Consider the following 15,662-nt stretch of genomic DNA (forward strand, 5'->3'; position numbering starts at 1 on the left):
AAAAAGGTCTTTTGTAACCCCCCAAACTTGTCATTTCAAAGCTTAGAGAGCTCTTGACTTTTGCCACAGTTGTTCCTTAATACAGAATTTTGTCTCTGGAAAATAAAGCTCATTTTGGATGTAGTCAAAAGGTGAGCTGGTGGATGATCACAGTATGAAAGCCTGTTAAAGGCAGATAGACTAGAGGGATATATGGGTGGCAGTCTGACATCTCATATCATCTCTTCCGTTTGTCGAAAGCAAAAGGCTGTGCCCTAATTTTAAAAAGGCACCCTCAGATACTAAATCTCAGAAAACTGGCCAGAACCCTTTATTTTCACTGTCCGTAACTTAAGTATATAAACTTTTGCTCTGAAATCCTAGTTAAAACGAGCTGAATGAGTGGTTTTCCACCTGCTGATCTAGGTGAACAACCTCGGCTCACTGCAACAGATTTTAACTGTTCTTTGTCAAACTGAGCTTAAAGTCAGATTACATTAGCTTGTTTTCTCATGGATGTTTCTGGTTATCTGGCCTGCTGCAAAGACTGAAGGGATTTATTTTACATTTTGCTAGTTTAGGCTACCTTTTTTTTTTTTTTTTTTTTGCTGTCTTTTAGAAGCTTAGAAATGTTTTCACATCGGCCAAATAATTTCATTGTCTTAAGGAATGAGGCAGGTCAAAAGTTCTTATTATAATGAGAAGCATTTACCTTTGCTTGCCAGAGGTTTATTTCAAAAAATGATGGGCTTGACCAAGAAGCAACCTTGCTGAAATATGTTGGTGACTGTGGGTGCTTTTTCCATTGGCTACTCTGTTTCAACACAAAATTGACCCAGAACACAGCTGAGACCTAAGTGAATCCGCTCCTTGAGACAGAGCCCGAAGATCATCCAGGTTACTGGTTCTCAACATTACAGGCAGAGTGTTGTGTGTCTGCTGTGGAAAGGTATTAGCAAGCTCTGCCTCGCCTTTGGACCATGTTCCCCAATCTCATTTTGGTTGTTTCCCTGCCTGCTGATGAGATAATGTAATACAAGACCCAAATCCCCTCAGATCTTAGCATGCCTTGGCTTAAACCCTGACTCTCATAGAAAGGCACTTACCTCTTAACAGGCAGCCACACTTCAGCCAGTTTGATAAATGCAATTTTAAGAAAATAAAAATCCTAAAAAATCAGATAGAGTCCTAAATCAGACAAATGGCACAAAAGAGATGAAAAGAAAGCTTCCTGGGAGAGGAAGAGATGTCCATGAGAAAGCAAACTGGGCTGAGGCTTACAAAAGCCTAGCCCTTCTCTCTCACAATGTGTTCATCTTAACTGAGCACAGCAGGAGCTGGCTTCTGTCCCAGCTGCAGGGGACGCTCCCAAGGCAGTGACCAAGAGCCTGGAAGGCAGCTTTTGTCAGCGGGTTCAGTACAGCAGGAAGGTCCTCCTGGCAGAGTCCCCTGGTCCTGCTAGCGGAGGCTGCTGCTGCTGCTGGCCTGAGAGCTGCCCACGCCTGGGTGGTCGGGGCTGTGTCGGTTCTGGGGAAGAAAAGTGAGCAAGAGTAAGAGAGGCAGACTCCACCTAGGATGAGGGAGATGGGAAAACTCACCGGGCTGCAGACACCGGCCGCTCCCATACCTTCTTTTTCTTCTTCTCTTTCTTCTTCCGTTTCCGTTCAGGATCCTCTTCTTTTTTCTTTTTCTTCTTCTTGTGATCTGAATCAGATGGTGTTTCTGTAGGAGAGATGAGGAGCCTATCACCTGTCGAGCTCAAAATTCTCCACCGCCGTTAAGTCTGAAGACTAGAGGAAAACCCCTAGTCGAGGGCAACTGCTTTTCTTCAAGTGACCAGAAAGGATTTGGAGGCACTGCTTAAGCTCCTGTCCCAAGTTCCTCCTTGCCCAGGAGACCCACATTATGTCAATTTCTTCTTTAAGGAGAATCTGGGAGTCCAGGGCTCATAAGGAATTTGACTGGGTTTTTAACTGAGGAAGGTCAAAACAGATTATTCAGAACGTCCGGTTTTCTGGCGTTGAAGAGAACCACTTCTTACCTGGGGGGACCGGATCCTGGGCACGGCTCTGTTTGTGCTTCTGCTTATTCTTCTTCTTGGGAGGCTGAATATGCATCAGACGACACTGCTCTGGCAACTGAAGGAACCAAAGGAAGGCCCAGGTGAGTAGCGGGAGGAAACCCTCTGCTCCCATCATCTGCTCTGTTCAGTAAGTTATGAAGGAGCAGAGGTAGACGTTAAAACCACCTCCGTGCCTTTCAGGCCTCCCCAGGAGGGGACTCACCGGGCCTGTGTGGAGGCGGAAGCCAGCCAGCATGGTCCCTGTGATGGGATTAAAAGAGCCACCAAGAATAGGGGGCTTCTCAATGAGGGAGCGGAGGCTGCTGTTGTCATGGGAACCAGGCAGATCAATCATCCCCGGCAGGTCAGGCAGGAAGTTACTTAGCTTCTCCTTCACTTTCTTCCCACAGAATTTATTATAGGCATGTTCCAGGTTGTAGTGTGTGATCAGATTAGTGCTGCCTGTCAGCTCTGTGCTGCCTAGAAGATACAGGGAGAATAATAATCAGAAAAATTAGTACCAAGAGGAGAGAATTTTTTTTTAAGTCATTCACCCAGAAGGGAAAGTAAATGAATCTTTTAAGTGAGAATTACCAAAAAAAAAGAAAATAATAATAAAAAAAAGTTACATTTAAAGTAAGAAATAGCAAAAGTAGGGCTTCCCTGGTGGCGCAGTGGTTAAGAATCCGCCTGCCAATGAGCAGGGGACATGGGTTCGATCCCTGGTCCAGGAAGATCCCACATGCTGCGGAGCAACTAAGCCCGTGCACCACAACTACTGAGCCTGCGCGCCACAACTACTGAAGCCCACGCGCCTAGAGCCCATGCTCCGCGACAAGCCACTGCAATGAGAAGCTTGCGCACTGCAACAAAGAGCAGCCCCGCTCACCACAACTAGAGAAAAGCCCGCACGCAGCAACAAAGACCCAACGCAGCCAAAAATAAATAACTATTTAAAAAGTAAGAAACAGCAAAAGTAAATAACATACAATAAACACTAAAAACATAATACTATAGAATGGTAGGTTGGAATGAGAAGGAGAAAAAAATAGGCAAAAATCCAAATAGGGCAGCAGTGGTAACTGCTTTAACCCAATGAAGGATACACTCGGACTAACCAGAGTAATAACTTACATGATGCTTATACTCTGTGCGCTGTTCTGTGTTTCATAAATGTACTAACGAGAAATTACACTTTTGGCCATGACCAGAATAATATAACCTCACAGCTCAGCTACAACCAAACTTAGGGTCAAATATGACCCAGTGGCTTGAGTGTCTTGCTTCCTTTTTTTTTTTTTTTTTTTTTAAACTAGCAAACACTAATCACCTTTACAGAGAAAAACAGGAGATTTTTCTAGCTACTGCTGCATAACTTTTGTTACCAGTATCTTTAGTCTTCCTAATAATACCAAATATGATAGCTTTGCCTAGAAGAAAGAAATGTTTGATTAGAAGCTGGGCAACTAGACTTCTAATCCTAGCCGTCCTCTATGTCTCAGTTTCCGCTTATCTATGGAATGGGGTAAAAGCTACCTTAATTACACAATTTTTTTTAAGTTTCAAATGAAAACACTGAAAAGTATAAAGTATTATATAAATGGAAGGCATTATTAGTATAAACATTTCACGGCTGGCTTTTTTGAAAGAATACAAACTTATGAGTAATTTAACTAAGGTCCAGTGGCGAGGGTAGAAATATCTAGCCTACAATTTCATGTATAGTTATGATGAACACTCAGGGTACAAATGACAAAAGTGACTTGTTTATAATCATTCACTTGATAAAACTCAGGTTCTGAGCTATGAGCCCACTGAGGGCAGAGAAAATGCCTTGTTCACTCATGTACCACTGGTGCTCAGCACACATTAAATGAACAATGTATTTTTCCTCCCCACCTTCAGGCCTTACGTTATTCTTTTCTTTTGTCTTCCCAAGCCAAATATCTCAGAAGAGTGGTCCACGGTAATGGCAGGAGACTCAGTGCCCCGGTACTTCTCATAACTCAGCACTGCTTCCTGCCATTAAGAGTATCCTGATTTTTTTCCTCTGTCACCTCTCCTTCCAGATGATTATTCTCAAGGCTCAGGTGAAAAGGCACTCTGTGCTTTTTTGTAAATTCTTTAACTTAAGAGTCCATCCAACTTTCTGTTCTGCCCATCAGTTCTATGAAGATGACTTATAAATCTCTCTTCTTCAGTTTCCTCTCCTGAAAACTAATCTTCCATTTCCATCATTGTCTTAGTTAATTCACTGCAGATTTAATTTTTTTTTAACTCCAAATCTTCCCCACCTCACTCATGGTTCCTTTATTCTAGTACATGGCACCCGCATTCTCCAAATATCTTTAGAAGCAGTACTCAGTTCAAATATCTCAATGGTTTCCTGTTCCCTCAGGAAAAAGCTCAAATTCCTTTGACTGTCACTCACGGTTGAACACATCTTACTGTAACTTAGCTTTGGGGCCTGACCAACTGCTACTCCCCTATGTAAAATTTCTGATCCATCCAAACGGGTATCCATCATCTCTTGAAAAAAATACCCCTCATATTATTTCCTTTTAGAAAAATTGACCTAATTATAGGAAAATTCTTCCTAATTTTCCTCACCAGTATGAATTCTTCAAAGGCCAGCTAAAGTGACAACTTATTCTTGCTGTCATGTTGAACAACAAGAAACACATTTTGAAAACCATTACGCAGTTCTTAGTAGTTGTATGTGAGGCATGACCAGAAAATAATGACATTGATCCTGACAAGAAATAACAGTCACTACTTTATCTTTAAACGACATACTTTTCATTCTTAAGTAAAATTAGCTGCTTCAAAGCAAGGACCAGGCTTACTGATCTCTCTACCCTTCTCATCACATGCTCCCTTTTTACACACCCAGTGTTTGCCCAGAACGGATAGTCAGTCTCTATCAAGTGATCGATGTAAATAGGTACAATCAGAACAGGTTAAGGTCAAAGAAACTGCTGGTAGACATCAACCACTAATTAACTAAAGTTAAGTCAACCTCGCTATGCTTCAGGTTTTTTTTTTTTTTAAGATTAAAAAAATATTTATTTATTTATTTGGCTGCATCGGGTCTTCGTTGCGGCAGGCGGGATCTTTGTTGCGGCGCGTGGGCTTAGTTGCCCTGCAGCATGTGGTATCTTAGTTCCCCGCCCAGGGACTGAAGCTGCATCCCCTGCATTGGAAGGCGGATTCTTAACCACTGGACCAGCAGGGAAGTCCTTGCTTCAGTTTTTTCAACTACAAAATGCAGATAACAATGCCTATCTCAAGGGACTATTTAAGTATTAAATACTATAATATAAATAACTGCACTGTGAACCTCAAAGTCTGTAACAATATCCATTATTATTTCCCTCAGCTCTTGATGTAGCAGTGGGACTTGGGATGAACTAAAAGGCATTCTGGAGACTTAACACATCCAGAATGACTCTTGAGGACCTCCCTGGTGGTCCAGTGGTTAAGAATCCGCCTGCCAGTGCAGGGGACATGGGTTCGAGCCCTGGTCCGGGAAGATCCCACATGCCGCGGAGCAACTAAGCCCGTGTGCCACAACTACTGAGCCTGTGTGCCACAACTACTGAGCCTGAGCTCTAAAGCCCGCGACCCACAACTACTGAGCCCGCGTGCCACAACTACGGATGCCTGCGCGCCTAGAGCCCGTCCTCCGCAACAAGAGAAACCACCGCAATGAGAAGCCCGCGCACCGCAACGAAGAGTAGCCCTCGCTCGCCGCAACTAGAGAAAGCCCGGGCGCAGCAACGAAGACCCAACGCAGCCAAAAATAAATAAGTTAAATAAATAAATTTATTAAAAAAAAATTCTAATCACTTCCAACAGATGAGGAAACGCCGAGGCCCAGAGAAGGAAGGAAGGCAACACGCCCCAAACCAACAGGAAGTTTGAGGCAGATTTGAAACTAAGTTCGCAACGATATTAAATCAGAACTCTCAAGTTGCAAACTCAAACTCTGGATAATTTTTAGGGAGCCATAAACCACTGTCAGGGACAGGGGCACGATAGAGCGTGAAAGGTGGTCACGGATATCCACTCTTCTCATTCCCAATCCATCCCAAGAATTCATGTCATCCCTTTGCTTGTGAATCCCCAGAGTCTCAGAGTCCTCTCCGATATACAGCTCTAGAATCCCCGCACGCGTTCTCGCTCGCCGCAACTAGAGAAAGCCCGGGCGCAGCAACGAAGACCCAACGCAGCCAAAAATAAATAAGTTAAATAAATAAATTTATTAAAAAAAAATTCTAATCACTTCCAACAGATGAGGAAACGCCGAGGCCCAGAGAAGGAAGGAAGGCAACACGCCCCAAACCAACAGGAAGTTTGAGGCAGATTTGAAACTAAGTTCGCAACGATATTAAATCAGAACTCTCAAGTTGCAAACTCAAACTCTGGATAATTTTTAGGGAGCCATAAACCACTGTCAGGGACAGGGGCACGATAGAGCGTGAAAGGTGGTCACGGATATCCACTCTTCTCATTCCCAATCCATCCCAAGAATTCATGTCATCCCTTTGCTTGTGAATCCCCAGAGTCTCAGAGTCCTCTCCGATATACAGCTCTAGAATCCCCGCACGCGTTGCCTACTTTACCCCTCACCTCCGCCAGCCGGCTGAGAGCCACGCCCATTCCCTCCTCGCTATGATCTGACTGGCTGGCTTTGGCCAGGCTTCGTACTCACCTGGCAGTTCCCGCATTAGGTAGAAGGGGCCACAACCTGCCGCTGACTTGTCAGCGCCGGAAGGGGCCGAGGCCGCGGTTGGGGGCGGGGCGGGGCCGGGCCCTCCACCCGGAGGAGGAGGCGGTGGGGGTGGAGGTTTTCCAGCTCCGAAGCCGAGTGCGGTTGGGGGCGGCGGTGGGTCAGCCTGAGCCCCGAACAGCGCCGTGAAATTCTCCATCGTCCCCTCTGCCCCAGCGCTGTCCCGGTGTCTGGCGTTAATGATTTTCATTGGTCAATCTTTTCCCGGGGTACCGCCCCCTTCCTCCAGGAGCCTCTTTCCATTGGATTGCCTCGGGCCCTGCCTACCCTCTTCCGGTAACTACTTCCGGCGCCTTCAGAGACCCTTCCGGAAGTATTACCTACCTTTATTAAATTCTCCTCCTACCTCCGTTCGCCACAGTCGTATATTCAATAATATGACACGTAGAAAAAGCGACAGCTAGGTTAGTCAATAAAGTATCAAATCCCTTTCTCAGTTTTTACCTGCTGTAGAGGCCAACAGAGATCTAATTCCGGGTCCAGAGGCGGTGCATCCGACACTGGGCCCAATGGAAGCCTCAGTGGTGGGAGAGGCGGGACCAGACCTACGGACGCCGAAGAGCGGTCGGCGCCGCAAGGGCCGGAAAGATGGCGGTCCTGGCTCCTTTAATTGCTCTAGTGTATTCGGTGCCGCGACTTTCACGATGGCTGGCCCGACCTTACTACTTTCTGTCAGCCCTGCTCTCTGCTGCCTTTCTACTCGTGAGGAAGCTGCCCCCTGTCTGCCACAGTCTCCCTACGCAACGCGAAGACGGTAACCCGTGTGACTTTGACTGGGTGAGCGACCCCCGCCTTAGGACCCCGCGACCTTGACTGTCCCTGCCCCTGCCCCTGTGATTGCATCCAGGAGCCCCGAGGTTTACCTTTTTGAGAACATCTGAGGTTCCGAGCCTCTAGCGGACTTAACAGACTATTAGGAGTGTAAGGCGTGGATCGTCATCGAGTCTAAATCTCTTGTTTAGGATGGGAAAACATCCGGTTAGCCTGCACAACAGCCTAAGTCTTCTGCCTTTTGAGTCCAAGCTCCTTTCCATCTCACAATTCATACTCGACAACAGACCTACCCAAACTAGGCAAGTACACTGTTTTCCAGTGCTGCTCATTATGTAAAGCCTTTTGAGGAACCAGTGAGTTAAACAAGGCAAGTAGTATTCTCGTTTTATTGATGAAGAAATTGACCTAGGCGTGGTAAGGTGACTTGTCCAACGTCACACAACTAGTGAGTGACTAGGACTTGAAACCACTCTTCGGCCATGGTACCAGCACGCTCTATCAGCCATTGCTTAATTCAGTTAACAATTACTGAGTGAGGACTGTTAATGCTAGGCACTGTGCTGCATCCTGGGGATGTAAAAGTGAATAAAATTGTTGGGGCTATTGAAATGGAATTGTAAAAAATACACTGGAGAGAAATCTATCTCAAGCCTCTCGCAGTATTCCCTGAGCTGGAGTGGAGGGACCACTCAGAAAAATAAGTTGAAGCTCTTTGACCTCTGCTGTATAGCCGCATCTGTGTTCTGAGAAAGGAGGATCACCTGAGTTTTTGTCCTTTCTTCAAGGCCCCAAAATGAGTCTTGACCTTTAACAGAACCCACTTCCTTACTTTTATTCTCCATCCCTTGTTTACTTTTTCATACTTCCTCTGTCCTTTCCCAGTGTTATTAATTAGCTCAAGTGTAGCCATGCTACCTCAAAAGATTCTATTTTGATCTATACCACTTTAACCAAAATGAGACTCAAACATATAAGTGGATAGTAATAACGATTTTAATAAAAGGAGGGGCCTTTTATACAATAAATTTCTCTGTATACTCTTGTCTTAATTATGTGCAAAATACTGTAAGGTTTTATATTTTCATATTACTCTGTTATGTTTTTTGTTTTTAAACTGTGTAGGGTTTATGGCCAGTGTTTGTTTTCCTGGAAAATCTGTGTTTTGCTGATTTACCTTGGTGATTTGGAAGTTAGAATATAAGGTAAATAATGTTAGCAATAACAGGTAAACTTCAAAATTTTAGTGGCTTAACAGAATAAAAGTTTATTTCTATTTTATTAAATAAAAAGAAAGAATCAAGTATTTTGCTTTTCCTTTATATACTGTCAGAGTAACGAAATAATTGATATAGAAAAATTTGAGCTAATACTGAAGGAGTGATAGCACTTAAAAGTCATGTAGCATTCTCTAAGGAAATAATAAATCTAGACAATGATCATCTAAAGCCATCAGATGAAAGGTTGCTATGTCCTCTGAAGTGATTCAGTAGGGAGCACCTCATACCTCCTGTGATGTATTTTTGGCAAAAGATTTGGATTTCATTGTATTCACATCTCTAGATTTTACAAGAAATACGGGAAATAGAGGATCATCATCGTCAGAACACGTACCATGAGTATGCAAGCAGCCAAATCCAAGAAAGTCAGAAAGCTGACAGTGCAAATGACTCAAGGTCTTCAACAGATAAATAGCCTGGGGTAAAAAGGAAGAGCAAGTATCCTTTAGAGATTAAAGAAGACCAAAGAAACACATTGGCCAAATGCAGTTTGTGGTTCTTGCTTGCTTGTTCCTGATTTGAACAAAGAACTGTACAAAGGTGTACAAAATCTAATACTTCGTTCTTTGAATTTGAATAAGGGCCAGGTGTTAGATAACAATAAGTAATTATTGTTAATTTTGTTAGGTATGATAATGGTATTTTGGTTTGCTTTAAAAAAGAAGTTCTTGGGACTTCCCTGGTGGCGCAGTGGTTAAGAATCCACGAGCCAATGCAGGGGACACGGGTTCTATCCCTGGTCCGGGAAGATCCCACATGCCGTGGAGCAGCTAAGCCTGTGCACCACAACTACTGAGCCCACATGCCACAACTACTGAAGCCTGCATGCCACAACTACTAAAGCCTGCGCGCCTAGAGCCTGTGCTCCACAACAAGAGAAGCCACCGCAATGAGAAGCCCATGCACCGCAACGAAGAGTGGCCCCCACTTGCTGCAACTAGAGAAAGCGCGTGCGCAGCAATGAAGACCCAATGCAGCCAAAAATAAATAAATAAATGAATAAAAATAAAAAAAAAAAGTTTTTATCCGTAAGCAATACAGACTGAAGTATTTACAGGTGAAATGATATAGTTGGAATTTGCTTTTAAGTTTCTCCAGCAAAAGAAATGGGTAGCATAGATGAAATTGAACCATATTGGCGAAATATTACTATTGAAGCTGAGTAATAGGGGTTTATTAAGGTATTGTAGGGGTCAGAAAAGAATTTTCCCTTTACCCTTCTGAGGTCTTGCCTGAGACCCCCTAATAAAAGACAGATTAAAGACAATTAAAATACAAACAGAAGTTTATTAACATGTATAACTTGTATACACGGGAGATACCCAGGGAAAAATCAGTAACTCAAAGAGGTGGCTTCCAGCTTATATGGCATCTTCAACAAAGAACAATAAGTTTGTGGAGAAATGACAGGATGAAGGAAAGAGTTTTAGGCTTGTAAGAGCAGAAAACTGTGGAAAGGTAAACTAATGGTAGATAAAGGCTAGTTTGTTATGTAGATTCCTCTGGTGCTGTCTCCAGGCTGATAGGGTCTAAAGTTATCTCCCCTGATTAGTTTTGTCCTTGGTAGAGGTTGGAGGGACACCTTTGAGAATTTACGTCCTACCTTTTGACAAATAGGTAGAGGGCACGGAGCTTTTCTTTATTCTACTTCTTCTGAATTGCCTTTAGACTCAAAATAATCCTTATGTCAAAGTGGCATATTTTGGGGTAGCATATTTTGCTACCCTCAGTATCCTCTCTGCTTTTGTGTATGTTTGAAAATTTCCTTAATAAAAAGTTTGAAAACAATGAATAAACAAGTGAACAACCAAGGGGGCTCAGGTTTATATAGTTATTCTGGAACCCTGTCTCATGCTGTCTTCAACCGATGGCCTTAAGATCATCCCAGCATCATAAAGCCAGCAGATGAAGAAAGAAAGCTGGACTGCAAGGGCATACACACCCTTTCTTAACCACCTGGGCACAGAAGTGGCACATCACTTCCATTCACATTCCATTTAGGAGTACTAGTCACGCAGTTCTCCCTAGATGCAAGGAGGGAGTCTATCTGCAGTATGCCCAGGAGAAAAAGGAAATAAAGTTTGGAGTATACATGGCCAGTCTTTACCACAGACCCATTCTCTATCTTTTTTTTTTTTTTTTTTTAACATCTTTATTGGAAAATATGGAACGCTTCACGAATTTGCGTGTCATCCTTGCGCAGGGGCCATGCTAATCTTCTCTGTATCGTTCCAATTTTAGTATATGTGCTGCCAAAGCGAGCACCCATTCTCTGTCTTTAGAGTGTATTCCTTTTAGTCCTATCTCTGTCTCTGGTCTCCTGATTGGCCGTACTTCCCTTTTTAAATTCATCTTTCCATAATTATAAGTGCCAATTCTAATCCAGCTTCATTCTTGAAAACTCTTCCTAATTTCTACTCGGATGTAATATTTAGTAACGTCTGTCACATTCCCTACCCCCCACTTTACATGTCCATTTCTAAATCCAGTCAGTTGCTTTTTGTTGGAGATTGAGGCTAAAAACCTAAGTCCCTGATTGCTAGCTGTAAATCGCAGTTAATTGGTTCTGTCTGAAGTAAAGATTTGGATCCCTGTATTATAAACAGAAAGGTATGGAAAGCCTCAGACCCTCCCCCTATACTTTCTCTCACAAAGTCCTTGTTATTCTTCATTGCAGTCTTTACTCTTTGAAATTATGTCATGTTTATCGTCTGTCTCACTCATTCACAGGGAGCTTACATTCTAGAAGGTGAGAAAGAACAACAGTAAGCCAAGGGTACTGAAAACGATCTTTGAGAGCTTTGAAAGGCCTCCTTCAGCTCTCAAATTATATTAAAGGTGCATGGATTATCACTATGAATATTAGGTGGAGAGGAGTGATTTAACTTAAAACAAATGGAATAACCATATGTTGTATTAATGGAATATTACTGAGAAAGTTTACCTGGAAAAGTTTTATTTTACCAGGGTCACACTGAGTTGATTGTACTATCTACAGTTTTACACCATATACTTTATATAACTCTTTCATACTCCTCTTATTTGATCCTCACAGCACCATATTTTGAAATATTCAGTCACAGAAACCAAAGCTCAGAGGTTAAGTGCTTTGCTGAAGGGCACCAGCCAGTTTGTGGCAGGGATAGAACTGGAATCTAGATCTCCTGACTGGTGTTTTCCCCACTACACCTTAGCTGATTCCAGTTATTTCTCTATTGTTACTATTCCCAGTGTGGATCTCTGTTGGTTTTTATTACATATTTGGCTCCCTTGCTCACCCACATCATTTCTGCTCATGGCATTCCTGTCACTCTGATTCTGTTCCAGAGAGAAGTAGAGATCCTGATGTTCCTCAGTGCCATTGTAATGATGAAGAACCGCAGATCCAGTAAGTGTAGCCTGCTTCTCTGTCTCTCAACATTAGGACTAGTGACCCCTGAGGTGCTTTCATCCATGTTATGAGAGGGGCGTTATTTGGTGAACTTGTCCCTCATTCTGTGCCAAGGCTAAATTTGATCTTGGACTTTTACCCTCTTCCCCCTCTCCCATTTCAAAGTACCCCAGGAAGAGGGGCAAACAATAGGTCATAGGAGCATGCAGCCCAGCCTGACCTGTGACATCTCTGTGTTTCAGTCACCGTGGAGCAACATATCGGCAACATCTTCATGTTTAGTAAAGTGGCCAATGCAATTCTTTTCTTCCGCCTGGATATTCGCGTGGGCCTGCTTTATCTCACACTCTGCATAGGTAAGGAGACCGCAAGACTTGGTTGTGGGAACCAAATTCCATCCCCACACCAGGTTCTCCATAGCCTTCTGCCATATCTTATACCTAATTAATTATGTGTGAGCCTCAGATGATAGGAATCTACAGAGATTTTTAAGAGGAAGGGAATGTGTCTGTGTATGTCCACAAAATGCACTCTTTGGTGCTTGAAATCTTTGAGTTGCTTTGAAAGTAAATCCCCTGCCCAAGGCCTGATATGTTTCCTGTGATGACTTTTTTCTGTGTTTAGTGTTCCTGGTGACATGCAAACCCCCATTGTATATGGGCCCTGAGTACATCAAGTACTTCAGTGATAAAACCATTGATGTGAGTACTCTTTCTCCCTCTGTTTCTTGGGTTCCTTGTGGGTGATTTTGTAGTTGTGCTCTCTACTCACTAGGAGGAACAACAGTGCTTCAGAATGGAAGTCAGGGGCACTCGTTCACTGTGGGATCTAGAGGAGAGGTATAGGGAAGCCAGGATGAGGAATTAGGTGCTAAGGTCTGAATCTTTCCAGGAGCCTGTGTAATCCGGTTCGCTGTTTGTTCTCTGTGTGTGACAGGAAGAGCTGGAGCAGGACAAGAGGGTCACTTGGATCGTGGAGTTCTTTGCCAATTGGTCTAATGACTGCCAGTCATTTGCTCCTATCTACGCTGATCTCTCCCTCAAGTGAGTAGGACAAAGGGAGGGATGACAGAAATTATACCTTCCCTCTCATTGTTTTTGGCCTTGATTTTTGCATATAGCAACCAAAGGCACTCCCACCCCCAAATATCTGTACTTCTACTTCATTGATTCATTCTCTCTTCTTTCACCATGTTAAATAATATATTCTTCTCAGGTACAAGTGTACAGGGCTAAATTTTGGGAAGGTGGACGTTGGACGCTACACTGATGTTAGTACACGGTATGTAAGGGCCTGGGCAGGGGATCATTCAGAGTGATATACACAGATGCATTTACAGAGTACCTTCTGGGCCCTGTAGGTACAAAGTGAGCATGTCACCCCTCACCAAGCAGCTCCCTACCCTGATCCTATTCCAAGGTGGAAAGGAGGTCATGCGGCGGCCACAGATTGACAAAAAAGGACGAGCTGTCTCTTGGACTTTCTCTGAGGTATATGAAAGAGTGGGCAAGTTTTGGAGGAGGGTGTGGAACAGTAGGTAAGTTTTAGAGCGCAACCTGGGTTTAATTCCTAGTTCAGCTACTTGCCCATAAGCTTTGAGAGTGTGGACTAGTTATTAGACCTCATTCATGAATTCACTTAGCAGATTTATACTGTTTCTTCCATGTGCCAGACATGCTAGTACTGGGCAACAATTATTTGTTAAGATTTAGTCTCAATGGCTCTTGTACCTATAGTCTTTTTCCTTGGCAGTATATTGGAGATGGTAGCACTTGGCTCACAGGTTTTGTTTTGCAGGTTACATTAAATAATGTAACCATAATTCTTGGCACAGTGACCGGCACATCATATGTAAATATTAGTTGACTTTTCCAGGTACCCAAAAAAGGACAGCTGGGTTAGATTCCTGTCCTTTGCTTCCTCCTTTCCTAGACTGTGTCTAAATACAATTGACCCTTGAACAAATGGGTTAGAACTGTGTGGGTCTGCTTATGTGGACATTTTTCAATAGTAACTACGGCACTACACGACCCATGAGGTTGGTTGAAGCTGCCGCACGTGTGGAACCACGGATTCAGAGGAACTGTGGATATGGAAGGCTGACTATAAGTTATAGGTGGATTTTTTTTTTTTTTTTTTTTTTTTTTTTTTTTTTGTGGTACGCGGGCCTCCCACTGCTATGGCCTCTCCCGTTGCGGAGCACAGGCTCTGGACGTGCAGGCTCAGCGGCCATGGCTCACGGGCCCAGCCGCTCCGCGGCATGTAGGATCTTCCCAGACCAGGGCACGAACCCGCGTCCCCTGCATCGGCAGGTGGGCTCTCCACCACTGCGCCACCAGGGAAGCCCTATAGGTGGATTTTTGACAGCAAGAAGGGTTGGCGCCTGTCACCCCACACCTTTGTTTAAGGGTCAACTGTACTTACTTCCCAGACATAACACCCCCTTCCAACCTGAACCCTGTTGTGTGCACCTCTTTTGCACAGGAGAATGTGATCCGAGAATTCAACTTGAATGAGCTATATCAACGGGCCAAGAAGCTATCAAAGGCTGGAGATGATATCCCCGAGGAGCACCCTGTGGCCCCAGTGCCCACTGCAGTGCCATATGAGGAGAGCAAGAAGGACAAATAGGACCCCTGCCTTCAGTACTTCCTCTCCTGTCAATCCCAGGCACCTCTGAGGCCCTGCCCTTTCTGTAGCCACAAGCACTGCCTGAGGCCTTGGCCGTTTTTTTTATGTTTTCCGTGTTTGGCTCTGCCTAGCAGGGGCAGGATATTGCTTCTGATTTTTAAGAGGCATCCAGGGAAATGACAGGTATCCTCCAGGAAGGCCTCTACTACTGTGGTCTGCTATTTCACTGGAAGGAGGGAAAGATGTTATATGGTGGAGCGGGAAATGCTTTCCTTCCAAGCTTGGGCCAGTGTGTCAACTGCTGTGTGCTGCCCACACATCTCCATCACACTCTGGTTTCATTATTCCTCATAGTGGATATACAGAGCCTGCTTAGATTAGCTTAAACCCTAACATAACAGGCCAAGATGCAGAGTTAGTGCTAAGATTTTTCCCTTAAGACTCTTGCTTCTTTAAGCCCTTTTGGCTTGGTCTGTGGCCTATATTTGAAAAGTATAAGCCTGTCACTGGTCCCAAGGAGAAACCTTTAACCACAGAGTTTTCTCATTGAAGATAGTATTGAATAATCTCCCTATTTTATGGAGATTGGGAGGTAGGGGAATAGAAGTTTGAGACTTCCTTTGTGTGGTGGGCCCTAGAGGAGAAAGTCCCTGGGCAGGGTCTCACTTACCCTCATATGTCCTCCCCACACCCAGTTGATGGTTTTCCATAATAAAGAGACTGGGGTTTACTTTTGATTGCGCCTTTGTGTGTTAC

At 44.0% G+C, this 15,662-nt stretch overlaps 2 protein-coding genes and 1 non-coding gene across 5 annotated transcripts; 1 reads left to right on the plus strand and 2 right to left on the minus strand.

The window, feature by feature from the left end:
* Window positions 1–555: 555 nt before the first annotated feature.
* Window positions 556–7,009, minus strand: MED19 (mediator complex subunit 19). Its single transcript, XM_007119185.3, has 5 exons — window positions 6,756–7,009; window positions 2,265–2,521; window positions 2,021–2,117; window positions 1,607–1,701; window positions 556–1,506 (listed from the first exon to the last, which is right to left on the minus strand). The coding sequence occupies exons 1-5, from the start codon at window positions 6,970–6,972 to the stop codon at window positions 1,438–1,440; spliced, it is 735 nt and encodes a 244-aa protein (XP_007119247.3). The 5' UTR covers window positions 6,973–7,009; the 3' UTR covers window positions 556–1,437.
* Window positions 7,010–7,300: 291 nt separating this feature from the next.
* TMX2 (thioredoxin related transmembrane protein 2) lies at window positions 7,301–15,643 on the plus strand. 3 transcript variants are annotated; one of them, XM_007119184.2, is made up of 9 exons: window positions 7,523–7,610; window positions 8,730–8,809; window positions 12,212–12,272; window positions 12,518–12,631; window positions 12,900–12,976; window positions 13,212–13,318; window positions 13,491–13,556; window positions 13,636–13,765; window positions 14,760–15,643. In XM_007119184.2, exons 3-9 carry the CDS (start codon window positions 12,230–12,232, stop codon window positions 14,904–14,906), a joined length of 684 nt encoding a protein of 227 aa, XP_007119246.1. In that variant the 5' UTR covers window positions 7,523–7,610; window positions 8,730–8,809; window positions 12,212–12,229; the 3' UTR covers window positions 14,907–15,643. The 3 variants fall into 3 exon arrangements, with proteins under 3 accessions (XP_007119245.1, XP_023989018.1, XP_007119246.1); XM_007119183.3 differs by lacking the exon at window positions 8,730–8,809 and having other exon boundaries at window positions 7,301–7,610; XM_024133250.3 differs by lacking the exons at window positions 8,730–8,809; window positions 14,760–15,643 and having other exon boundaries at window positions 7,369–7,610; window positions 13,491–13,545; window positions 13,636–13,728.
* On the minus strand, window positions 11,043–11,149 carry LOC112067490 (U6 spliceosomal RNA). The gene has a single exon (XR_002893309.1). It is a non-coding gene; the product is annotated as a U6 spliceosomal RNA (small nuclear RNA).
* Window positions 15,644–15,662: the final 19 nt, after the last annotated feature.

This window comes from Physeter macrocephalus, chromosome 16, assembly GCF_002837175.3.
Source record: "Physeter macrocephalus isolate SW-GA chromosome 16, ASM283717v5, whole genome shotgun sequence".
Taxonomy (NCBI): domain Eukaryota; kingdom Metazoa; phylum Chordata; class Mammalia; order Artiodactyla; family Physeteridae; genus Physeter; species Physeter macrocephalus.

Coding starts and splice junctions, on each gene's coding strand:
- MED19 (XM_007119185.3), bottom strand. CDS start 6,972: ATGGAGAATTTCACGGCGCTGTTCGGGGCTCAGGCTGACCCACCGCCG. Junction 2,118..2,264: donor TCCGCCTCCACACAGGCCCG/GTGAGTCCCCTC, acceptor TGGTTCCTTCAG/TTGCCAGAGCAGTGTCGTCT. Junction 1,507..1,606: donor AAGAGAAGAAGAAAAAGAAG/GTATGGGAGCGG, acceptor TTTCTTCCCCAG/AACCGACACAGCCCCGACCA.
- TMX2 (XM_007119183.3), top strand. CDS start 7,422: ATGGCGGTCCTGGCTCCTTTAATTGCTCTAGTGTATTCGGTGCCGCGA. Junction 12,632..12,899: donor TTATCTCACACTCTGCATAG/GTAAGGAGACCG, acceptor TTCTGTGTTTAG/TGTTCCTGGTGACATGCAAA. Junction 13,766..14,759: donor TCTCTTGGACTTTCTCTGAG/GTATATGAAAGA, acceptor TCTTTTGCACAG/GAGAATGTGATCCGAGAATT.